We start from the raw sequence: 26365 nt of genomic DNA, 5'->3' as shown, positions 1-26365 counted from the left end.
AACTTTATGTGTCAAATGTCACGTCAAAAGTTTGATTTTAGTCCTTATTTTAAAGTTTAATAGTACTTTAGACATAACAGTAGACCTATAGAGTTAAAATGGCGCGTGAGAACTAGAGAAGTCATATTGTAAGGATTATACGCTCTATAGATCTCAGCCTTAGTAATTTGTGGCTGCGGCAGCACAACTTCAGGCAGATGCCGCGAGACCATTCTGTCCACATAGTAAGTAACACGACCGCTTGGTGTGGTCCATCTTAATAGACACTAATACGCAGACCGTCTCAGTCGTAAGTGCACCATTGAAATAATAAATTCAGTCGTTATTTACATTTCGCTAGGGAATTTTAATTAAACATACTTGAGTCATGTTTAAGGAAAGTGAGTTCGTTTGCTTTTACATATATTTGTTTAGCGAAATGTCCTTAAATCATGACCGCCATGAACATGGCCACTCTCGGTGTATTAAATATTACTAGACTTCGTGATTTTCAAAGAAAGATTTTTTCTCGTATTTAAGAAGGAAAGCTCTTATTGCACTCGACAATGATTTAAATATTTACTACTTCTTCGAAAATATTGTAGTGGGTAATGAGTGAGATGTCTGAGTGAGACTTAACTGTTATTTATACCTAGGCTCATTCGTGACCTTTTCCCATAAGTACTTAAGATTTTGTTTAATTAAGTGGAAATAAGATTGAAATGCCTACTAAACTAAGGACAAACGAAATATTAGGACAGCTCTTTCTTTGTTATTATTATGTTGGATACGTAGGTATATTTTCGTATTTCCTATAGAAACCACAGTTTTAAAAAAAATAAGAGCTCCAGGCAAACGTAGTTTGGCTTTCATTTGAATGTAATCCAGCCAATCTCAAATAAAGTAAATACGTTCTAGCAACAATCCATACTAAGATTTCCATACGAGACATGCCTTTTATGTTTTGTCGTTTGAAGAAAAAAACACAACTAGAACCTTATAGTACTTTTTATTGTTTTTCAAAGTATTCACCACTTAGCTTAATACACTTTTCCATTCGCTCAAACCAGTTATTATAACATTTATTGCACTCTAAAGTGGGGCTGTTCAAATGGCTGACTTGAAAGCGTCGACTGCTTCTTCACCGGACTGGAACCTTTGACCACGAAGACTTTTCTTAATTTTAGGAAACGTAAAGAAATCGTTAGGGTTTAGGTCAGGACTGTATGGAGGATGGTCAAGAATTTCTACTTTTTCCTGCTTCAAATACTCAATCGTTTGACGAGCGCTGTGTGAGCTTGCGTTGTCGTGGTGCAGGATGATGCGTCGCTTTGAGTTAGATTTTCGAAGTTCGGCGATGACTTGTGGTAAACAAACTGTGGTATACCACTCTGCGTTAACCGTTCTACGATCTTCAAGTGCAATAGTCGCAACATGGCCCGCATTTCCAACGAACGTGGCCACCATCTTCTTTGAAGTCCTTCGAGAACGAACAACTTTAGTCGGCTTTGGCTCGTCTTGAAAGACCCAGATTGTAGATCGTTGTTTGGAATCAGGATCGTAGGCATAGATCCAAGATTCGTCACCACTGATGATGTCGTAGACGTGATTTGACTCTCTTCGGTTGAACCTTTGCAGAGTTTTCTTACACTATCTCCCGCGGGCCGCCTTGTGATCGTCGGAAAGCAGATGCGGTATCCAACGGCAAATTAGCTTTCTCACACCGAGCGCTTCATGCGAGATCTTCTGAATGGTTGTCCCTGAGATGCCTAATAGAGCCTCTATCTCTCAATACGTCATATGACGATCTTCGAGAATTAGTTTTCTCACAGCAATGATCTTATCTTCAGTGAAGGCGGATTTTTGGCGTCCTTCGCGAGATTTGTCACTAACACTAGTATGTCCACGCTGGAATTCTAAATACCAGCGTTCGACAGTCCGCAGACATGGGGCTTCATCACTGAACACAGATATTAGCTCTTCGAAACACTGAAGCCGTGTTAGGCCTCTTCTAAAGTTGTAGAAAATTATTACACGAACATTTTTCTTAGAAAGATTCGTTTTCGTACGTAACCTGACAGATTCCAATCGACGCTGTGACTAAACAATAGCATTAACCCTAATACTTTCAACTGTTTTGAGATTCAAAATTTAAACACATTCGAATATAGAACAGTTCCAAATTCAAAATTGCCGGGAAATGTGGAAACGACAGAACTTAAAAGGCACGCCTAGTACAAATCTTTAAACCCGTGTAACCTAACAACTGGATATTTTTAAGGCAATTTGGTAAACCACAGACACAAATATAAATACTTAGTATTCAAATGAGAACCAACCTATAGTCCGCGACAGGTCGAGATGGCAGTCGGGGTATGAGGCGGGGGGACGTCCTGTATACCCGCACGTCACCCGCGCTCGCCCGCGCCGGGTTAGCGCGGGGCTGTGCGGGTGTGCGGGGCGTTCCCCTTCCCTCCCCGATTGCCATTTCGACCTGTCGCGTATTATAAGTTTGTATGGGGAGCGCGCTAGGGAAACTTTTCTTAAGAAGTATTTTATGCGACAACGGTTCTCGAAAGATTACGCAATTACTCGGAATATTTTTCCGAAAATCCCATAAATATAATAAGCAATTTGCGAAATTATTATAATAATAATTGTTTTATGAGAATAGCGAGATGTCGAGAGGCAGCCAGTAGGTTGCGGGGTCGATGGCCTATCAACCGGTCGCGCTTTGAGCTTAGTCGAGCGAACGGGGCAAGGCGAATTTGGCCCACTTTTGAGAATCTATGCTTTATTATAATAAGGAATTACCACACTATGACCAAGCCAAAAATACTAGAAAAAAAATACTGATTACTAAGTGGACTTCTATTAGGTTCCAAGCGATTTTTATCACAAGAGGAAGTTGTGTAGACGTAGATAGTAAGTAGGTAGGTATATCTACATAATATAAATCTTCAATTCAACCTTCTTTCAACCAAATGATTCTACACATACGAAATCGTGGGCAACAGCCAGTGACATAAAAGTTTCCGAAACTGGTCTGAACAGGTACAGCCTGTCCATGAGAGGAAAAACCAGTGGAAATTGAAAAAGGTCTACAAATTAATACACTTTTATTTTATCTTCTTCTTCTAAATATTATGTTAAATGAATTGCTGCCTAACTGACTGACTGACTGATTTATCAACGCACAGCTCAAATTACTGGACGGATCGGGCTGAAATTTGGCATGCAGATAGCTATTATAAATAACATCTGCTAAAAAGGACTTTTGAAAATTTAACTCCTATTTTACAATAGGGGTTTGAAAATAATTATGTAAGTAATAAAATATTATGAAATTTTATTTGACAATATGACAAAAGATTGTAAAGAAGACAAGAGCATGCCCATTGCCCACGAGTTGACCCGTGTAAGTTTAGTGTGACCAAAATCTCGTGAGAACTCTTTGATTTTTGGGGTAAACGTAACGTCTGTCTTCGAGGTGCAGGAGTTGGTTAAACGGGTCGGCCGTGTAAATGTAACAGACAGATAGACATACTTTCGCATTAATATTTACTTACCTAATTTATTTCGCAAATAATATTAGTATGGACATATTTTTAGAATCGTCATTTTGTGACCATGTAACAAATGAAAACAAAAATTTTATGACTGCATTTATTACTGAGGGAACATAGAAATGCATAGATAACATGGTATTGCCCACAGTCGAGTAAAATGGATGTTTTATTAGGTACTTACTAAGGGCCGATTAAATCGTCAAATAACTTTTATCTGAGGAATACAGTTTTTGTATAGGAAATCCGTCAAACCTCAGACAAAAGTTTAGTATTTGACGATTGAAAAATCGGCCCTTAGTAATAATTTTTTTTTACTACAAAAAATATGTCAAAATTTATCAAAAAAATTTACTTTATACTTTGACGTAAGATTTTTTACAACTTTATTACTTGTTATCTCCCAAAGCCACCATGATCCAAACTTCATAGTAGCTGATCGTTCCTCCCTGTGTTGGGAACAATACGCAGAGAAACTTTCAGCTTTTATAAAATAAAGGAGGTCTGGCACGCGCTGGCTCCTCACCGCACTGGTCCATTACACCTCGATAAGAAATGTCTATTTTTTAATGTGATTGCTTTCTAGTAACAAGTAGGTAAGTACTTACTAAAGGTTCTATTTCTCAATGGACTTAAAGCCTACATTGTAAGGTTAGAATATATTGTCTCCTATCTATTCCGCCCTTTATGCGCTGGCGCATATTTGTTACATTAATCTCCCCTTCGCGGTTAGTGTGTCGAGTAACGGTGCACAGCAGATGGAGTTGAGCGCATCTACTCACTGACAAAGATTATTTATTCAAGTAGACATTTTATTACTTACTTCATAAATGTGTTACGGTTTTAAAGATGTTTTTATAATGTATTTGTTGTGTCCTCTTCTTAGACCTGGGCGCGTTTGGAACCTTCGTAGCCTTAGTTTTAAGTTTACGTAATTATGGTGATAGTCAACCATTACTAAGAAGTAATGTTGAATTTGTAAGAACAAATTCCACAATTGAAAATTAAAGTAAATAATGGTACCTACCTATCCAATTTAAATAAATAATTTGACTTTGACTTTGAATCAAACTTTAGTAGGTAAGTATTTTTTTTTATTCGTTGGCAAGTTAACCTTTAAATAAGTTAGCAGCCTAGCCTGCAAAAGGTATACCAAAGTATTTTGTTAGACCAATATACCTAATTTTTTTTAACTAAATAGGTATAATGGCTTTCGCTTGACTGCAGTCGTACCAAGTAGGCGATAACTGAAGACGAAGCCTGAGAGGGAGTTCGCCTACCTACAATGTGCCTGTTCAATCTTCTTTTGCAGCTAGTGGCAAAGTACCGGAGATTTATCGCTTAGCGCACGGCTTCGTCCGTAAGATAATAGGTAAGTAGCCGCGGTCTTTACTTTACTCAGATGGTTTTGATGTTTTGCCTACAATCTATTTTTTTTCTGGGTGGAAGGAAATTATCATGGATGTCATGGATTGACATGCCCCACTTTGATTTTCATCATTTAATCTTTGTCCGTTCAATATGAAAGCTATGGCGGCCCAACCCGCCTGCAGGATGCCTGGAGGTGTCACCTCACACTTGTTAATACAAAAATTCTGTCGAACTTTGATTTCCTGCCCCGGCCCACACTCACAGTAACAGAAAAATGATGATATCGCTTTCGAAAAGTTCTCTCTGGTGCGTGACCTAGACTTTGATCCCACAAACATTTGTGTTCGTAAACCAAGTTACTAAATCATTTTTCTGTAAGTGTATTTAAAAATACCACCAAGTTCGGATTGTTTTGATCGGAACTATACGCACGGATAAGTACGACTAACTCGCACACTGTAGTCTGCAAATAGTCTGCGCGCTCCCAAGACTACTTGCAGACGTACTTACTTGGAAAATCGGATTATACGTGCGTGTTCGTATGTGTTCGCACGAGTCAAATGTGTACATGCATCCAAAGTACGGTCGGTCTAACACAGATATTTTTTCTATGGAACCATCGCGTCAGTGTAAGGTTTAAGCGATGGCCATATTGAACTTGCGGTGTGTTGTGTTATGAACAGTTAGTTATACGATGCTTCTGACCCAGATTTTTCTTTATAACACACTGACCATTGTTCACTGTGTTAAACATATTCCTAATCGTTCTCCCATACATAGGTATCGGGGCATGGGGGGGACGCCCCGCACACCCGCACGTCTCTTGCGCTCGCTCGCACCGGGTCAGTGCGGGTGCTGTGCGGCTATGAGGGGTGTTCCCTCCTCGAAAACCATTTCAACCTGTTGCGTACTACACTTAATTTGACACACGGCATGAATACCGCATTATTACCGAATGTTTGCTGAATATAAGTATAATATTATGATAATGCTCGCGACATCATCCGCCCGCGTTTTTTATCCCGTGGGAACTTTGATCTTTGATTTACCGGCCCGGGACTCAAACTATCTCTGTACAAAATAGAGATGAATTCACGCGGGAACTCTTTGATTTCCCAGGACAAAAAGTCCCTAAATCGATATATCACTTTCCCTAGGATGCAAGCTGTTTCTGTAACAGATTTCATCCAAAACGGTTAAACAGATAGACTCTTTGATTTTCTGGGATCAAAAGTAGCCTATGTCCTTTCCCGGACAAGCTATCTCTGTACCAAATTTCAACAAAATCTGTTAAACTGATGAGCCGTGAAAAGAGACAGACACACTTTCACATTTATAATATTAGCATGGATTACCTAGTATGGTTTTGTTTCTCCATGGTCTTGTTTAACTCAATGAAAAAAAGCGGAGAATATGAATCATGCTCATGCGTAAGGAAACAAAGGTACCTATTATACGGGTACTTAATTAACATAACGAGACCTGCGTACATTTTAGTCATCAACAGCCGATATTGGTAGATAATAAAAAATATACCGTTTCCGACACCGTTGTCGAATGGAGGCAGGATTTCACATAATAAACGCAAGAAGCATTATCAGGTTATCAACAACCTACTCATATTTCCTTAGCTATAACAATACAATACTTTAACGGTATGAATTCTTTACGATCCAGCGATAAATTATGAAATTATAATAGTACTAGCTTATCCCCGCAACTTCGTCCGCGTGGCCTACACAAATTTCAAACCCCTATTTTACTCCCTTACGAGCTGAATTTTCAAAAATCCTTTTCTTAGCAGACGTCTACGCCATAATAGCCATCTGCATGCCAAATTTCAGCACGATCCGTCCCGTAGTTTGAGCTGTGAGTTGATAGATCAGTCAGTCAGTCACCTTTTCATTTTATATAATATATAAATTTACTAGCTGATCCGCCTGGCTTACCTCGGGTGTTTGATATATTATAATAGAGAATGCCCGTGACTTCGTCCGCGTGGATTTAGGTTTCTAAAAATCCTGTGGGAACTCTTTAATTTTCCGGGATAAAAAGTAGCCTATATCCTTCCCCGTGATGCAAGCTATCTCTGTACCAAATTTCGTCAAAATCGGTTGAACGGTTGAGCCATGAAAAGCTAGCAGACAGACAGACAGATAGACAGACACACATTCGCATTTATAATATTAGTATGGATGTAGGTACAGATTAAAAGGGACTTTATTGGGATTTGGGTTTTTTTTAAATCCCGTCGTAATTCTTTTTTCGGGGATAAAAATTACCTTATTTCCGTCTCCAGGATGCAAGCTATCTCTGTACCAAATATGTTGTCCGCGATTTCGTCCGCGTGGAATTAGGTTTTGTAAAGATCCCGTGGTAAACTTCTTGATTTTCCGGTATAAAGACCTATTACCTATGTCTGTCCCCGAGAGCAAACTATCGCTGTACCATGTTAAAATCGTTTTACAGACAGACACATTTTCGCATATATAATATTAGTATGAATATGGAAGTATGGATTGTTCTTATTCGATTATGTTTATATTTTTTCGAACTCAATTTCTAGGCAAAAATAGACTTATCGCAAAGCAAAATATGTATTTACAAGCTTCGTAAATCGTAGCTGTAGTTTCGTTGACGTTTTGAATAGAAAAATCCCATTTCTAGCCATAAAAAATGGTTCGATCACGAATCAAACGTAATAACCTCAATTCGTCAATGATAAAAAATATCTTTACAGTTATCTATCGAATCATATCTCTTGTGGGCCAGGACCGGATGACGACGGGGCACAGATATAGACGTATACAAGTACGCTAGGTAAGGCGTGCCTTACAAAATTACAATTAGTTTTTGTGGATATTCAAAGCATCCGGGTATCTTTAAAAAACTGGCCGAGTCAGATTCACGCACCCACGGTTCCGTAATACAGTTGTATTTTATGACATTTTGCACGAATCTAAAGCTATAACGCATAAAAAGAAATAAAAACTGTTTAAGAATGTAGGTACATGTGATACCCCACTTGGTACTTTGAAAATTGGAAATACAATGTTCATGAACACATTTTAATATTTTTGTTGATGTAAAAATAAATTCACAGTTTTACTTGTGCTATAAGACCTACCTACCTACCAAATTTCATGATTCTATGTCAACGGGAAGTACCCTATAGGTTTTCTTGACATAAACGTCGGACGAATGGACAGACAGACAGACAGACAACAAAGTGATCCTGTAAGGATTTCTTTTTTCCTTTTGAGGTACGGAACCCTAAAAAAGAGTGAATAGGCACCTTCTAAGCAAACGCGTCCTATTTTAGGCCACATCATCACTTCCTATCTGGTGTGATCGTGGTCAAGCGTGCGCTTTTGAAAATAAAAAAAAATTAAGCGCCCCCCCGAGCGTAAGTGCCGGGAAATAAAATTTACACTTTATATCAATTAATTGTCTTTGTGTTTACAGATGGCGCATCACTAATATTTAGTTTCGAGTTATCTCACATGACGCTCACTGCTACTATCACCGCCAAAATGGCGATATAATCAATTTGCTTCAAAAACAGGTCGGCAATAGCAAGTCCAGCGTACTTGTATTAGTACAGGTCAGTGCGGCGGGGTCAACAACCCTGTCATCTAATGTTTTTGGTTCGCCGGTTCAGGGAATCACAAAATATCGAAGAGCCGAAATAAAAAATTTAAAAAAAAATGTTAGGCGGCGGCATTGTTGAAATCCCGTAGATAGTTCGGTTTGGCATTGTCTCAGTTTTGGTTCCTTTTGCTCAAATGCTTCCCACATTCTTAAAGAAATAAAATCTAATAAAAGAATTAGCGTTGACAGAAGACTATCCATATTAATATTATTACTGTGGCGAATGTTTGTCTGCCTGTCTGTCTGTTATTTTCCATTTTTATTTTACAGCCCATTCGCTTAAATAATTTTTACGAAATTTTGTTCATTCCGAACACAGTTATAGGTTACATTTTATCCTGGAAAATCACAAGTTCTCACGGAATCTAAATATATAAAAGGCAAAGGTGACTGACTGACTGACTGATCTATCAACGCAGAGCTCAAACTACTGGACGGATTGGTCTGTAATTAGGCATGCAGATAGCTATTATGACGTAGGCATCCGCTAAGAAAGGATTTTTGAAAATTTTACCTCTAAGGTGGTGAAATAGGGGTTTGAAATTTTGTGTAGTCGACGCGGACGAAGTCGCGAGCATAAACTAGTTTTTAATAAACCTAAATCCACGCGAATGAAGTCACGGGCATCATTTAGTTTTCTTTATAAATGGATATTTTTTCTTTTATTGTTTTACGAATTGTTAAGCTCAGCTCGCATCGAAGCGATTCTCTGAACAATTTTGGGGACCTATCAAGAATCTTTGTTTTATTTTGACATAGCAATACGTAGACATGAATTTTAGACAAAGGAATTCCTTGCGAAAGCTTGCGAACAAAAAATAAAGTACCTACGCATGTCTGAGAACAATAGGCAGGCAACGAAAAATTTTTTTTTCTTTAACTAATGATAGGAAAGTTATGAAAATCTGATGAACTAGTGCTGAAAACTATAGCTGTGATAGCCTAGTGGTTAGGACGTCCGCCTTCTAATCGGAGGTCGGGGGTTCGATCCCGGGCACGCACCTCTAACTTTTCGGAGTTATGTGCGTTTTTAAGTAATTAAATATCACTTGTTTTAACGGTGAAGGAAAACATCTTGAGAAAACCTGCAGGCCTGAAAGTTCTCCATTAACTTCTCAAATGTGTGTGAAGTCTAGCAATCCGCACATGGCTAGACTAGTGGTAGAATATGGCCAAACCCTTCTCACTCTGAGAGGAGACTCAGAGAGTATACTGAAAGATAGAATTAGAAGTTAGAACATAATACAAAGTAACATTGTTATTACTTATCACATTAAATAAATAAAATCATCGCGGATACATCAGCAATTACATGTTACATTATATTACAGTTACAGGCTAGAAATCCGTGTCACGTGTGATATTTGATAAATTTACTTCATTTTTTAAATGAAATGAAAATTTTACTTTGGCTCTATAATTTTCATCAACTTATGATGAAAATTATAGAGCCATAGTAAAAAGCACAAAAAATTAGTGACAAATCAATTAGTTAGAGAATTCGTTTCCCTGTTAGAAAACTTGTTTAGCGAGCAAAATTCAAATCTAAGTCCAAAAAAACAAATTTACCTAATTTAATTAAATTTGCTAAAGAAAGGTAGATACCGGTAAGTCAATGTCAACGACCTTTTACGTCACGTTTCTGACACTGACTTTACGGCACTTCCATCCGCTTTAAATCTACAGCAATTAATAAAGATCTTCGCACATTACACAGATTCGACAGCAATCCAACACCATTCCAACTTTGATGGTCAAAAGTATATGACGCCTAGACCACGCGTCGTACACTTCTTTCAATTAAAAAGAAATTCCACCGTAAGGAACACGATAATCTAAAGCTTACATTTTTCATGTTTTAGTGTGAATCGAGTCGGAGTGGAGTCGGCATCGAGTCTGTGTGATGTGAGAAGACCTCTATACAATTATGTTCCTACCTTCGAGAGCTGTTGAGCAATTTAGGAGGGAGTTAAGTCGACGTAAGCCGACTAGTTTTGAACCCATCCGGGGACCTTTTTCACAAAAACTCAGCTCGCAACGCGTCGCAGTTGAGACTGCGAGCCGCTCGCACCGCGGCAGTGCAGCAGGCAGCGGGTAACTTTGCGAGTTATGATATTCTTTATAAAGATGATAATTTATATTACCAACCACAGACCAGCTGGCAGCTCTAGTTCGTCAAACTCAAAGCATATTTTATTCACTATTTGAATGTCAATTGTTGAATTTGTAAGATAATAATATAATGGTGATAAGTTATTACGTAAACTTAAAATTAAAGCTACGAGTATTCCACACGCGCACTGGTTTGAGAAGAGCCTTACTGCCGTACTCAGAGTCGCTAATCGTTACTTAAGATTGAGTTAAAACGAGACAGATTTATGTGAGAGATAATGCTCTGTTTCGTTTAAACTAAACTTAAGTAATGATTAAGCGACTCTGAGTACGGCGGTTAGTATGTTAAGTAACTTTCAGTATTTATCAAGCACCTCCTCAAAGTTCCCCGTGAGCTCTCGGCCCAGAGACACATCCGGTCGCATGAGAGCGACCCACAAACCCCGTGCACCGTTCCAGCTGACCGACAGAGCCATCGTACAACGCTATAATTGCTTCGGGTGCAATGAACACCGACATAGTCACGTTGGTCATAACGTGACTTTTATAAGGTATTGTTTTTTTACATTTCACAAGAACTTAAATGTGAATTACTTTACGTCAACAGCACGTTTTGTAAGCCACAGTACTAGTGACGAAGAAATTCGGGTGAATGACGTCATAACTTCATCATAAAAGTCATAAAGTCATTCGCTTTTTCAGTACTAAAACTGGATTGTGTGCGAATCTTGGGCCTCTGCCCTCTTGTAACTTTGATAATGGCTTTTGTTTGTATCAGTATCACGCCAGCAGCTCTAATCTCAGGTATCGTTTAATTATACTTACCCACAATGTGTATAGGTGCAGATCCGGTCGCATGAAAGCGAGCCATAAAATCTGTTGGTCACCGTTCCAACTGACCGACAGAGCCACGATGGCTCTGTCGGTCAGTTGGATCGGTCGTACGCCTCGTATTCAGGTTGGACTACTTGTTGTGCGCGCATTATATTTAACACACTTCTCCGTAGGTCTTGGCATAACAACCCGAATGTGTTGCCTGGTGACCCACAAACCTGGTGCACGGGCCGCATCGAGATGTCCGAACTCGCGTATCCACTATAATTGCACCGAGTGCAATGAACGCTGTTTTTGAGCAGTCACGTAGGCTTGTGCTTTTACGCTTGGTTTTCGCGTGTGTGTAAAAAACAGGAGTGTAATGTTCCAGGGTTCATGTATTGTGTGAATTTCTTTACTTCACATGCCAGAACTTCTAAATGCCTGAACAGATTTGGATGTATAGTATGCGACAGGTCAAGGTGGCAATCGAGGAGCGACCGCCCCGCGCACCCGCACAGTCTCCGCGCTAACCCGGTGCGGGCGAGCGCGGGTGATGTACGGGCGTGCGGGGCGTCCCCCCGCCTCATACCCCGATTGCTATCTCGACCTGTCGCGGACTATAGGGATATATAATTCTTAAATCATACCGAGTGACACTGGTAATAATTTTTGAAAAAATTCAATATGGCAGCTGTATGGCGCCAAAAAGTAGCTCCTTTACTCTCCAGTCTTTAACTACCTATTCGTATAACATCCAAAAAACCATGTTGTTCCATTGCAGCGTGATTAAAGACCAAACAAGCACAATTTTGAATTCATAATATTAGTAGGTACCTACTTCGTAGGATTAAAAAATTAAAATCTTTTTTTCTATATAAAGAAGAATCTGATTATAATTTAAACACATATTACTTAGTTGTATTAAAATGTGCTAAGAACAATTCAGTCAATTAAATTTAATGAATATTCCTTATATTTCAACACAAAGCATTAAAAAAATCTAAGGAACAGTAATTGCGCACCTTCAATTTTGTACCTTATAATTTTATGGCTAATTTATTCAAAAGGGCTTTTAGTAGTACCTAAATGGTAGCTTAAAAGGAGTTCATTCGTAGTGCGCTCCAAACAAAAGTAAGTATGGTGACGTACAGGTGTGAGGGGCGTCTCCCGCCTCATATACCGATTGCTATCTCAACCTGTCGCGAACTTATAGTTTGGCTCTCATTTGAATATTATAACCTATCAAACTCGATGTCATTTTGTAGTCGTGTTTTAAAAACTTTTTTTTTCTATATGTGGTTTTCCAGATTTTCAAGTTTCAAAATATTCAGTTATAAAGTTAAACATTCTCAAAAATTTACATACAAAATCTGAGACCCAGTAAGTTTAAAAACTAGTGATTTTTATGGAAATCTGGCACAGACATAGAAGTTTTTAGAACGTGTCTACAAAAATACATCAAGTTTGATTGGTTATTAGTTATTACCAAACCACGTTTGTATGGAGCGAGTGACGGAAGACCGCCGTTAAACTAGTGACTCAGCAAGCCGTGCCCAGCATTATTTATTGAGCGATGTCTGCCGGCTACAACAGAAAGCCGCCCCTAATCAATACATTTTCATCAATGTCCGTGATACTAAAGGTGAAACTGGTGCGTGACAGTTGCTTGATGTTTCCTACGCAGTACATAATGTCAATGTGTGCGTTACACCTTGTATTGTTAAAGTGCCAGAGTGACCGCGTAGACACCGCGATCGCATCGTGTTTCTAATTTTTTTTTTAATTCAGATACAAGTTAGCCCTTGACTGCAATCTCACCTGGTGGTAAGAGATGATGCAGTCTAAGATGGAAGCGAGCTAACCTGGAAGGGATATGGCAGTTCTTTATTAAAGCCACACCCCTTTACTTTCTACACGGCATCGTACCGGAACGCTAAATCGCTTGACGGCTCGACCTGGCCGGTAGGGTGGTAACTAGCCACGGCCGAGGCCTCCCACCAGACCAGACCAGAAATTATAAAATTCTAAACCCCTGCCGGGAATTGAACTTGGAACCTCTCACTAATAAGACAACAGTGCTTACGTATCTTTAAAAGAAGAATGAACCTGCTAGGCAAACTTCAACACTTCCCATTAAAAAAAAGATTCTGTGCAAAGACCAGCCGGACTGCGCGTTGAACGCTTTGTGTCTGTCGACGCCTTAACATTGTATTGTGCGTGATACTTAGCAAATAAAGCACCCAACGTTTTCCTGATTTATGTGCACGTTTTTATGAAATCCTGGTAGGTATCAGGATTTTCACCGTGATAAAGGAAAAGCTATTTCCATGATAACAGCAACGTTACTCAAATAAACCAACAAACAAACACACTTTTGCGTTTATAATATGGGTACTGGGTTGTGATGTGAAAATATGTTTGTTTGTGGGTTTGTCCTTCAATCACGCTGCAACGGAGCAACGGATCAACGCGATTTTTTGCGTAAGTATAGCTAAAGACCTGGAGGGTAACGTAGACTACTTTTTTCGCTGTCGTGCATCTTTAATTTTCCGGCCATCCCGGAAAATAAAACACGCGAAAATTAAAGAAAAAAATCGTAGTAAGTATTCATTAAAGATAATAATCATAGTTGCGCGGGTATCACTCAGTTATTCTTACTAGGCAGTGAAGTGTGTTTCATGTTCATCGCTGCGATCGCGAACATTTGCAAGTTAGGTCTCCATTCTAAAGGTCCGAAACTTTACTTCAAAATTTATAAGAATCCGCGGCCCGCATTGCGGTAGTGTCTCGTTTTTGATAAAATCCAAATTCCAATTCCAATTACATCGCCGACTGTCATCCACTTGAAGACCTAAAAAGCTTTTACAGTCTTTCTTGAAATTGGCCTTTCAATCAAAGTGTCCCTTAAAAAATTCTAAGGTTTCCTTCACATAAGTATCTTTTACTGGTTTAGATAATAAATTCTTTGTCTAAAGGTGCTCTTGCGAGAGTATTTTTGAATGGATCTAAAATATAGATTATTTTAAGCGTGATCTTTATTTTATACTGGCTGCCCCAACGAACTTCGTACCGCCTAACAGTCGATTCAATTTTTTCAAATTTTTCTCTCCGTAAGAACCATCCTCGTACTTCAAGGAATATTATAAAAAAAAAATTGCGAAATCGGTTCAGCTGTTCTCGAGATTTGCGATCAGCAACACATTCAGCGATTCATTTATTTATATATATATATTTATACCTAGAGATACATATTTTAAAATTACGCAGTTTTTCGAATGTAACCAGGTGTTTCCTTTTTATTTTAGTCTTTAAAACCAATCAAAGTTTTTAGGTTTGTCTGACGAATTGTACTAACTTACTGCTTACACTTTTGATACCTACACCCTTGAGAAGAGGCTTGCTAAATTCAGTATCACATCCTGAATAACTAATGTAAGTACTTCAAGATTAACGTAATTAGAAGGCACCTAAAGCCCCGTACAATGTAGTTTATAATTAGCTTAGTTAAAACTAAAGCCGAGTCCATAGTGACGAAAATTCGAACTTCGACTAAATTTTCAAGCATTCCATTACCTAGAATATCTGAATCTTTCGCAGTTTAAACGTAAAAGTAAAATAAAATGTTTTATACAGTTTAGTACCTAAAAAACGTCACACAGTTAAAACTAAAAATAATTGAAAAATGGGCGATAGAATGAGTAGGTATAGTCCGCGACAGGTCGAGATGGCAATCGGGCATGAGGCAGGGGGGACCCCACACACCCGCACGTCACCCGCGTTCGCTCGTACCGGGTTAGCCTGAGGGCTGTGCGGGTGTGCGGGGCGTCGTCCCCACTCCAGTTGTCTACTCCTGTCCCCACTCCACTAATCTCAATCTGTCGGTGAAGTATTATTGTATCATAATAGTACTTATAGACTAACTAACTAACTAGCTGGCTTAAGGTTTTAATGGGAACTCTTTGATTTTCCGGGATAAAAAGTAGCCTAAGTATGTCACTCGCCAGGTCTTAAACTATACCCATGCAAAAAATCACGTCGATCCGTTGCTTGCTCCGTTATGCGACGTGATTGAAGGGCAAACCAACAAACCAACAAACCAACAAACAAACACACTTTCGCATTTATAATAGGGGTAGTGACTATACTACGCTTAGTACTTAGTAGGTAGATATTATCAAAATCGGTCAAGTAAAACCCTAGAAACTTGACCCGAAATTCAAGTGGATTAAACAGACGTTTCAAAGCTGTAATAGGTCAGGGATGAAATTAGTGGCAAATCACGCGCCAAATTATACTCACGAAAATTTTCTTGGACATGTTGTCCAAGAAAATGAATTGAATAAATTGTACTCACATTTTGACATAGCTCCGGCCGGGTAGAGTCTTAATCAGCAAGCTAGAACAAATACAACGATTAATTTACTTAACACATTAATAACAACACAGCGAGGCAAGAAACTAGAGCGTAGCCCGTCAGGTTACTTGTTCATGTGATAAGATTGTGTTTGTTGCGGTTATGTTCACCTAAAAACTAAATTGTAGACGGCGTGAATAATTATTATAAAATATAAATAAGTAATTGATCTCGGGATTGATAATATTGTAAATTTTTACCTTTAAAACCTTTAAAATTTGTACCTTTTTCAGTAATAAAAGGCTTATTTATTTATTTATTTATTAATTGATCTCGGCTTCTTTTTAGTATTTTTGTACCTTTTTAGTGCATGTGTCCTATAATAAAGGATACATAAAAGATATACTGTAAGTATAATTTTTTTTTCAAATTTTGTTGTTGACAGCCTTACAAAACATATACTTTTAAGAGCTCAGCTTAGAGATATACCTACATCCTCTAGAAACTTGAAACGTACCTACCTATTGAAAAGAGTAATCTACCTAGTTATACTAATACTAATACTAGATGATGCCCGCGACTTCGTCCTTGTGTATTTAGGTTTTTGAATCCCGTGGGAACTCTCTGATTTTCCGGGATAAAAATGTGTCCTTCCCCGGGATATAAGCTAGCTCTGTACCAACATTCATCAAAATCGGTTGAACTGTTGGGCCGAGAAAAGCTAGCAGATAGACAGACAGACACACTTTCGCCTTTAAAATATTAGTATAGATTATAAAAAGGGTTGTAGGAAGTGATTTCTCTCTCTGTATTTATTCTGATTTCTAGTCACTATTAACTACATGACACTCTCTGATTAGATAGGTAAGTATTCCCTACTTACGAGTAGGGAGGTACTATAACCAACATTTTCAAACTATTTCTATTCCGAAATCAGGATAGGCATATACCTACCTATACTTAGATCAATTTAGCTTAAAGGGTGTAAATTGTAATCTGCAACCTATTGGATTTCAACCAAACCATTAAGCTACTGTGGTATGTAGGCTTCAAATATTTACATTAATAATAATTTATTTTAATAACATACTGACAATGAAAAGTATTATACGCACATAATTGCTAATTAACATACAAAGGGCATTTAAAGAAAAATAACTTTTTAACTCGGTTTATCGTAATACTCGGAAGTTGGCTTGATAATGTGAATATTTTTAAATAAAAAAAGATTGGAGGTATTTACCTAGCAGTTTTCGATATAAACACAATAATTCACATGAGGTAAGGGGAAATGCGTTTGACTTACCTATACGCCGGCGCCGGATGGATTAAAATGAAAATTACGTGTCTGTTACAAATAGGTTACAAAATAATATAATGATTACATTAATCCATTTTTGATGAAATTTTAATACAGATATTTCGTATAAAATTGAATTTTAGGCTTTAAGGTGACGCAGGACGCTCGACCGAAATTGGCAGCGCACGTGGGTAACATGTTTGCTTTTCACTTGACATTGTATGAGAAAGTTGAGAGGCTTGATGATTTTCACCGAAATCAAGCGCGCGAAAAGGGCTTAGGAAAAGTATTTTTAAGAAAAAACTGCTGAAGTTATGTTTGCATAGTAAAGTTATTTTAACTAATGAATAAATAAACTACGTCTAATGATAAATTGTTTTAGAATTTTTATAACCCTAATCTTATTTATTTACGCCCAAAGTTGTCATTAATTTAGTGTTAAAATAGGAATCTTTTGAGCCTCGTAACTTTTAAATCAATATTTTTTTCAATGTTTTATATATCAATAAACCTAGATAATCGAGATAAATCAATATAATTCTTAGTTTTGTGCGTACAATATCGAATATTTTTGTAATTTCCCTCCTACGTTTGTATGAAGAAAGCACTGAACTGAGTCCCCTTAAACGTATACAAGTAACTAACAATCACAATTAACAATTCAAAACATAATACGTAAACATAATACGTATGTATATTATGGTTTTGTATTTTTACATAATACGTAAAATACGTAAACATAATACGTACCTATAAGTATAATACTAGCTGATGCCTGCGATTTCGTCCGCATGGATTTCGGTTTTTTGAAAATCCCGTGGGAGAGTGACATATAGACTACTTTTATCCCAGAAAATCAAAGAAGATTTTCTGGGCTAAAAGCAGTCTATGTCACTTTCCAGGTTTTTAATTACCTATGGAAAAAATCACGTCGATCCGTTGCTCCGTTGCGACGTGATTGAATGACAAACCAACACACCAATAAACCAACAAACCAATAAACCAACAAACAAACACACTTTCACATTTATAGGTACAGCTATTCGTTGTCTAAACGGGAGATTAGGAGGTCTCATCGATGTATAGGAGGTCCTAGGTTTTAACTATAGTTTTGCAAAACGGACCAGCTGGCCAGCCCGGACCGGGACTGACTTCCAGTTACCACTCAAAGAACAAAAATGAACCACCTTTTTAAGTACTAACGTTCAGATTATACATTTCTTTCTTTCTTTAGTCTCTAGTCTTCTACCTCGTCCTCGATTCACATATCGATTAAGATTATATTATTGGAAAGACGCCAATTTCAGAAAACATTAGATACTTACTCGTTTCATGGCAGCAATGGTTGCAGACATTGTAAAAATAAATGCAAAGAAGCCGGGGGTTTTTTTTTAATTTTCTTTTATCCTTTTGTAGGCCATTTTGACAAAATATTCTTTGACATTTCAATGACTTCAAATTATTCATCCAATGCCAATTCTTCTTTATGATGGAAGCAATGGAAGTATTATAGATCGACCATAGGAACTAGGAAGTAATAATTCCTAAACGTCTTTGATACATCGATTCTTTGTTCTTTATCTTTATACTGCAATCAATAAGTCAATGATTGCAATGCAAAATGTTAAAGAAACAAACCTTTTTATCAAAAAGCGCTCTATTAAGTAAGTCTCACGTCCACTAGGTCGCTGAATCTAATCGCAGTTTCTATTTCTCATCACAGTATGCATGTGTGAATGAGGAAGTTTCAGGGCGAACGTTCCATAAAATTTTCATAGATGGCGCTGTGTACTGCACCCACTAAAAACGAAAAATAATACCTATATCTATATGATTTAGCCAGAATGTCAGCATTTTCGTTGCCAACTATTCCAGCATGTTCTGGTACCTAGCGTAGAACCACCCGATATTGGGCCAGGGTGTCTCTGCAGTTTTCAACCAGTCTTGAGTTAACAACCTCAAAGGACAGAGTTGAAAGAGCTGCCTGGCTGTCCGTATGTTTTATTGACGTTGTTGTTTTGCAGGATGTTTTACGTACAAATTATTGAAGAGTATACCTTCGCTCGGAAATTATTTTTCGTTTTTAGTGGGTGCAGTAAACAGCGCCATCTATGAAAATTTTATGGAACGTTCGCCCTGAAACTTCCTCATTGCCTCGGGATTGCTGATACTGCATTTTATTGTTGACTAGATGATGCCCGCGACTTCGTACGCGTGGATTTAGGTTTTTAAAAATCCCGTGAGAGCTCTTTGATCTTCCAGGAAAAAAGTAGCCTTGATTTGATTTGATCTTATTTGACTCGTACTAAGACTGCTTGTGTTACGAGTGTCGTCGCCTTCCTCTGTACATACCTAACCTATATGTATATAATGGTGTGCAATTTGGTGTACACTTACTGATGAATTGCTGAAACTGAAACTCGTGGAACCCATAAAAGATAGAAATTGTCTCACTATGCAACCGGGAATGTATTCTTAGAAAATATATTTAATATATTATAACGTAATATATTTGTCCGGACATAGCATAGAGGCTACCTACGCATCTTTATACGTTATACGTACCTATGGCAGCTGAAATTCAGCACTGTGTGTCATCATTTAAATGGGACTCAGCTCAACAGCTGTTGGCTTCCTTTTCTCTATATACTATAAATGCGAAATATTTTGTATCTGTATGTTGCTCTTTCGTACCTAATGCTGAACTGGTCAGAGAGCCTGCACCCCGGAGACAAAGGCTATTTTTTAAGCCGGAAAATATTATTTTAAGCTTCCACGGGAAAACAAAAAAGATTAGAAACAAATTCCAAGCAAAATCGCGGGCATCAGCTAATACTTATGAGCTTTTGTTTTTGGCCTGTACTCAGTTTTATTTTATTTTTCCTGCATGACAATATCTTTACGATTTTGATCTTTTTCTCTTATTTTTTAAATAAGTACACAAAGACACGTGATCTAAAATACTAGCCCCTTTTATTTGTCTTGCAAGAACGATTTAGAACATATTACAGTAACTGTTCATTAATTATTATTATTATATTATGTTTTATCTATTCGTACCTATAATAAAGTGCTGATATATAAGTAGATTATAGGTGTAAAGTTTTGTTAGCATTTACCCCTGAGTTTATCCGCGTCAAAATGTACGAGGCTTTTAAAAATCCCGTTGAAAACCTTTACATAAGGTACCCCTTGTATTTTCCCATTTTCCATAGTTGCGTACTAAGCTGAGGTGTGTAAAAGAATTTTGGAAGTATGGAGGTAACGAGTAACGACTCGAGGTCCTACCAACCCACTACCAAACACTAGCCTTCGCAGATAAATTAATTCGTATTTCAAAGTAAAAACTAAAGTAATATTGTACCTAATTATTATTAATTCCACTCAAGCTAATAAGACCCATCTACGCATATTGTGACCATTAATATGTTATTATTCTGCGACAGGGATTATCTACCTACGTGAAAACGTGAATGAAATCCCTTTTACATCAATTTTAGCCCTTTTCAATATTAGGTAAGTGCCCGTAAGTAGGAATGATTAAATACTTAATTGTTTTTATTATGATCGTTTTGAAATTGGGAAAGAAAAAATAAATAATACTTAATCTAATATTTTTTGCAAACTGAAAATAACAGCATTGCAGATATTTAAAAAGTGTTTTAACAGAGCAATTTTTTACTCTACAATACTCTACAATATAGTGTGTACTGTACAACTTTTCCCCTTTAGAGAGTTAAAAGATAAATATAAAAACGTTAACTTACTAGGTTTATCAATAAATGTGTCCAAATATATTCACATATCACAAGTTGCGTAGATTAATATTATACTCCTAGGTATAGAATATAACTTATCTACTTTACACAATATTTACAACAATTAAAGCTGTAGGTGTCCTTAGAGGAGTTCATAGTTTGTAGCTAAAGGGTAGGAATTTATGTTAAACTACGATCACAGAAAAATAACATTAGGTTTGCCAACAGCAGGGTGCCGTGACGTGACTATATGGCTGTAGTTTCCCATAACGTGCCTCGGACTTTTCACCCTCAAATATGCATATACGCATGCGTTAATATTTAAGGTTATTCTTTGTCCCGTTCTTCCCTTAAATAAAAAAAGAGTAGGAATATTTAGGGTGACTTGCGCACTGTTATTGATGGACATAGGGGGGGTGATTTCCGTAGATGACCACTTTGCGATACGAAAATAACTTTGACATATTTTGATGACTCCTATAAAAAGTCATTGGAATTGAAAGTAATTGGAAAAATCTGTAATTTTCCTACCTAAGTTAGATATAAGTAGAAAACGAAGCTCTTACCAATGTCATTGCTATTAATTGGATCTATAGTCCGCGACAGGTCGAGATGGCAATCGGGGTAGGTAAGAGGCGAGGTGACGCCCCGCACGACCTCACGTCACCCGCGCCCGCCCGCACCGGCTTAGTGCGGGGGCTGTGCGGGTGTTCCCTCCCCGATTGCAATCTCGACGACTGTCGCGTAGTACTATAGAAAGGTATGCCTATAGTTAGACACGAGTATTAAGTTAAACGCGTATTTATGTAGGTACTTAATTATACCTTTCTACGACAACTTTCCTCTAATTTGAAGGCAGCCTTGAAATATTCTCAAAATCAGTTCAGTAGTTTCCAAAAGAACGTTTACAATAAAAAAAATCTACACAAACAAAAACACTTAAGAACAACGATTGTCTTCTACCTGAGCTTATTTAATATTTTGTGAAAGTTTGAATATTTGTTACTCCTTCACGCCTCAATGACTGAATCTGTATGGGTGAAATTAGGATTGGAAATAGCTTATACACTGAAATATATGCTACTTTTTATCCCGTAAAAATAGAGTTCTCGCGGAATTTTTAAAAACCTACATCCACGCGGACGAAGTCGCGGTCATCATCTAGTTTCAAATAATTAATGGTTAGGTTGGTAAGTAAGTACAAATTAGAATTTATCATATATTCAAGTAGGTACCTACCTAGGTACATAAATTATTATAAAAAATATTTTAAAAAAGCTACTAGAAATAGTAAGTTACGTCAGTCATCGTCCAATTCATCAGTAACATTGTCATATTTCATTACCAAAAGAAAATCATACTTAGCTATGGGTAGGTACTAGGTAGCTATACTAATAGATTTACAATCGTCCTGTAGAAAACTCGCGTATAATGCCATCTATCTAAATGCCAGTACATTTATTTGTCCCCGGAGGTTCAGACGGCTTGTAATGCGGCGGGTCTGGTTGCGGACCAACTCGACTGCGCAAAGCCCTAGTCAGATGCCAGCACCTTCCGTAAACCGGCTTCTGACGCAACTCACTATCTTTGAGACGCCATCCGTATTCGAAGCCAGTGCTTTCGGCGAAATAGTACTTTTTCTCCGGCATGATTCTGCTGCGCTTTACCAAATATTTCTCTCTTCCAAACTCCGGTTTAGGTTTGTATATAACGCCTTTTACTTCAGGATCAACTGGACGCATTATTGGATCAGAAGTTAGATCGTTGTCGGGCTTCGCAAGTCTAGGATCCTCTTTCGGGTCGCCGAGACCTACATCGACTATGGAATGTCCATGCCGGAGATGTTTAACACCAGGTATGAAGGTGCCGTCACGAATAGGGACTTTGCGTCTATTGTTGCCCGCTACAATGTGATCTCTTGTTATAGTCGGTAAGCCAGCGTCCATGCCGTGAGCTATAACGTCAGTCTCGAAGTAGTTAGTAGGCTCTCTAGTGAGCGTAGCGGCTTGTTGTATCTGTTCCCAATTCTTGTGGATCCAGTTAAGACGTAACCGGTTTTCTTTCTCATAATTTTCGATCAGGAATATGATGACCGCTGGGTTTGTTATATCGAGTAAAGGCATTTTAACAATAAATAAAATGTATATATTTTAATATAATTCAGAAAACGTACCCTTTGTTTATGATGTGTGTTAAAAATAATCGAATTCAAAACTTCAAAACTATAAAATGTCACTCCGCTCGTCCGCGCCAACTGGCCAATTACAAAATAGCATCAAGATAAAAATATCATGCCGCGTTCCAAAGAAACTGGTCAAGCTTGATTTGTACTGGCTTTCTAATTTTCTTTTTTTAAGCGATTATGTGGAAATTAGTACATTAGGGAAACAAGAAGCTAAGTATAATGTCGTATCTCTTTGATGGCAGTCTGCAATAGACCACGATCAACTTAGGCGTCCAACAGACGATGGGTTCTCCATCATTCACTTCCGTCATTCCCGAGGCAAAACTCGTCTTACTGGCACTGTTGAATGGAGCCATAGAGCCATAGATAACAGAAGTAGAGATTTATCCGGATAGGTACAACCAGCAGGGTACTCTTAGAGAATCCATTTTTTTATATTTTCTTCGGAATCGTATTACAAATCACGCCATGCATTGCCAGACACTTAGTGTCGTGGCCCTAGAATAATGAGAATTCCAACATCAATGGTCGTGGCAACCCCCTGCCAGACACCCTTCATCATCATGATCAATCCATCGCCGGCTCACTACAGAGCACGGGTCTCCTCTCAGAGTGAGAAGGGTTTGGCCATAGTCTACCACGCTGGCCATGTGCGGATTGGTAGACTTCACACACCTTTGAGAACATTATGGAGAACTCTCAGGCTTGCAGGTTTCCTCACGATGTTTTCCTTCGCCGTTAAAGCAAGTGATATTTAATTACTTAAAATGCACATAACTCCGAAAAGTTCATGGTGCGTGCCGGGAATCGAACCCCCGACCTCCGATTGGAAGGCGGACGTCCTAACCACTAGGCTATCACAGCTTTTTTTAGTTTAATAATAATAATTGTTAAACCCTTAGTTTAATAATAATAATTGTTAAAGTTTAAGAGTGTCTAAGAGAGAGGGCAATGCATAGTGATTTCTAATATTATTCCGAAGAAAATATAGAAAAAAATGACTGACTGAATGACTTTGACGCAAGATTTTTTACACCTTTATTACTTTATAAAATAACGAAGGTCTGGCACGCGCTAGCTCTCTCTACATTAGGTAAGTAGGTACATCTTCTTCAAGAGAGCAATGCCAAAGAGTGCTACTAAAAACCTTATTGCTAACAGACGGGGTTCTACGCCTACTGCTTACTTCACTCGCAATATTTTATGTTACCAACCACTACTTAATACATTAATTGGGTATTTGCCTACTTTTGCATTTGATAAATATTATTACTTTATTATAAACTAGGATAAAAATAATGACGTACACTGAAAAATATATTAAAATCCAACAAAGATTTACAAAGTTACAGGTATTTTAATTTTGGAGTGGGAGGAGTCTTCTATCCCTTTCTCGCAAAACGAAAATTTGTATGAAACCGCACGAAGCTACTGTGACATTAGTAGGGTGACGTCAAACTGCTGTATCGCTATCTCTGTCTAATCAGAAATATTTAAATGCTTCTAACTTTTTTGTTATTTGATCGATTCAATTAGTTTTTTTCAGTTTACGTCATTATTTTTATTCTAGTTTATAATAAAGTAACAAAAAAATTGAAGTCAAATACCACATTGTGGAATAAATTAGCGGGAGGAATCAAGGCATGTCCGTTGGCATTTGAATGGGATAATAACAATAGGCGGAAAATGGCTTTAATCTAAATAAAAGTCTGTACATATTTCAAAATTTGTTTATTCATAAATAAATAACATTTTTGTTTGGAACAAAACAACCTCCATATTTTATTCACACACACCATCCAACTCGTCATATTGAATTACAGTTATTAATTTTCTAATTACTTTCTAATAATACTTACAGCAATCTTAAAATTTACGTTGTACATATTTCATTACCACAATTAATTTGAGATTTTTTTAATGAAGATATCTAATGTTTATAGAGAGAATTATATCAATTAGAAAATATGATTCATTTATATTATATTATATAATATTCTGCTATGGAACAATAGTAATTGGTCAAATCTTGGACTACGTCCGTAGACAATCGATTAAATTATACTATATATAGCTCAATTACCACTCACTCACTGATTGACATAATTGTTCTCCTAGAAAGAGATAGAAAATGATATAATAATGTATGGGAGATATGTTCAGAAGTGGGATTCGACTAGGGAAAAATTATGACATTTCAGAAAAACAAGATGGCGGCCGACCTGACTTTTGTAACTTTTTTGTTTTCCAACCGATTTTGTTACAACTTGCAACAATTGAAGATATTAGTAAACGGTTTTTAGAAAAAGTGAAAAAAATTTGAAAAACAAGATGGCGGCCGAGATTTTCAAAAAATTCCCTCCTGTAAAATTTTGTATGAAACTTTTTTTTTTCAATCACGGTTTCATATAGAAGACAAAGATTCCTTTAGGGCAACATATGGAGGGAGCTGATGATTGAGGATTCGGAGACGGGTGAAGGGCACGCTTTAGGTATCGAAGATAGGTGGGAGGTGCTCGAGCAAATGTCATTCGAAACCTCATCCAATTGCCAAAAATTTGAATTTTTTTTTTAAAATTCCGAAAAAAAGATGGCCGCCATACAAATTTCATCCGCGTCCATCTCGGAGGGTATGAAAGATGGAAGAGTGGTTTCTTGGCAAGAGATGATCAGGATCCGAAGGTCTACTCGATGGATTGAAAAAAAATTCAAAATGGCGGAATTTATTTTTTCATACAAAAAATTTTATTATTCAAAATGGCCATTATAGACCTCGAGAGCTGCTTTAGCAGCTCGAGCAGCGAGCAAAATACTAGTTATACTATATATAGCTCAATTACCACTGACTGACTGACTCATTGACATAATTGTTCTCCTAGAAAGAGATAGAAAATGATATAATAATGTATGGGAGATATGTTCAGAAGTGGGATTCGAGTAGGGAAAAATTATGACATTTCAGAAAAACAAGATGGCGGCCGACCTGACTTTTGTAACTTTTTTGTTTTCCAACCGATTTTGTTTAAACTTGCAGTTATTTTAGATGTTAGCAAACGATTTTTAGAAAAAGTGTAAAAAATTGGAAAAAACAAAATGGCGGCCGAGATTTTCAAAAAATTTTCTCCTGTAAAATTTAGTATGAAACTTTTTTTTTTCACTAATACTTTCATATAGAAGACAAAGATTCCTTTAGGGCAACATATGGAGGGAGCTGATGATTGAGGATTTCGGAGACGGGTGAAGGGCACGCTCGAGGTATTGAAGATAGGTGGG

At 37.5% G+C, this 26365-nt stretch overlaps 2 protein-coding genes across 2 annotated transcripts in view; both read right to left on the bottom strand.

The window, feature by feature from the left end:
- The window catches only part of LOC117991042 (long-chain-fatty-acid--CoA ligase 5), a 74639-nt gene extending 53480 nt beyond the window's left edge, over positions 1-21159 (bottom strand). Inside the window, exons 1-2 of the mRNA XM_034978585.2 lie at positions 20917-21159; positions 15850-15891 (exon numbers count right to left, since the gene is read on the bottom strand). Of these exons, the coding sequence (XP_034834476.1) occupies positions 15850-15859 (10 nt within the window). The 5' untranslated portion in view covers positions 15860-15891; positions 20917-21159. The remainder of the gene's footprint in view (positions 1-15849; positions 15892-20916) is intronic.
- Positions 21160-22306: 1147 nt separating this feature from the next.
- Positions 22307-23148, bottom strand: LOC117991046 (uncharacterized). Its single transcript, XM_034978590.2, has one exon. The coding sequence runs from the start codon at positions 23028-23030 to the stop codon at positions 22350-22352; it is 681 nt and encodes a 226-aa protein (XP_034834481.1). The 5' UTR covers positions 23031-23148; the 3' UTR covers positions 22307-22349.
- Between the last annotated feature and the right edge of the window lie 3217 nt (positions 23149-26365).

The sequence above is a fragment of the Maniola hyperantus genome, chromosome 19, assembly GCF_902806685.2.
Source record: "Maniola hyperantus chromosome 19, iAphHyp1.2, whole genome shotgun sequence".
Lineage (NCBI taxonomy): Eukaryota > Metazoa > Arthropoda > Insecta > Lepidoptera > Nymphalidae > Maniola > Maniola hyperantus.
Note: the sequence above shows the minus strand (reverse complement) of the source record. Positions and strands in the feature narration are given on the sequence as shown.

Excerpts from the sequence above, each read along its gene's own strand:
- LOC117991046 (XM_034978590.2), bottom strand. The coding sequence starts at position 23,030 with ATGCCTTTACTCGATATAACAAACCCAGCGGTCATCATATTCCTGATC.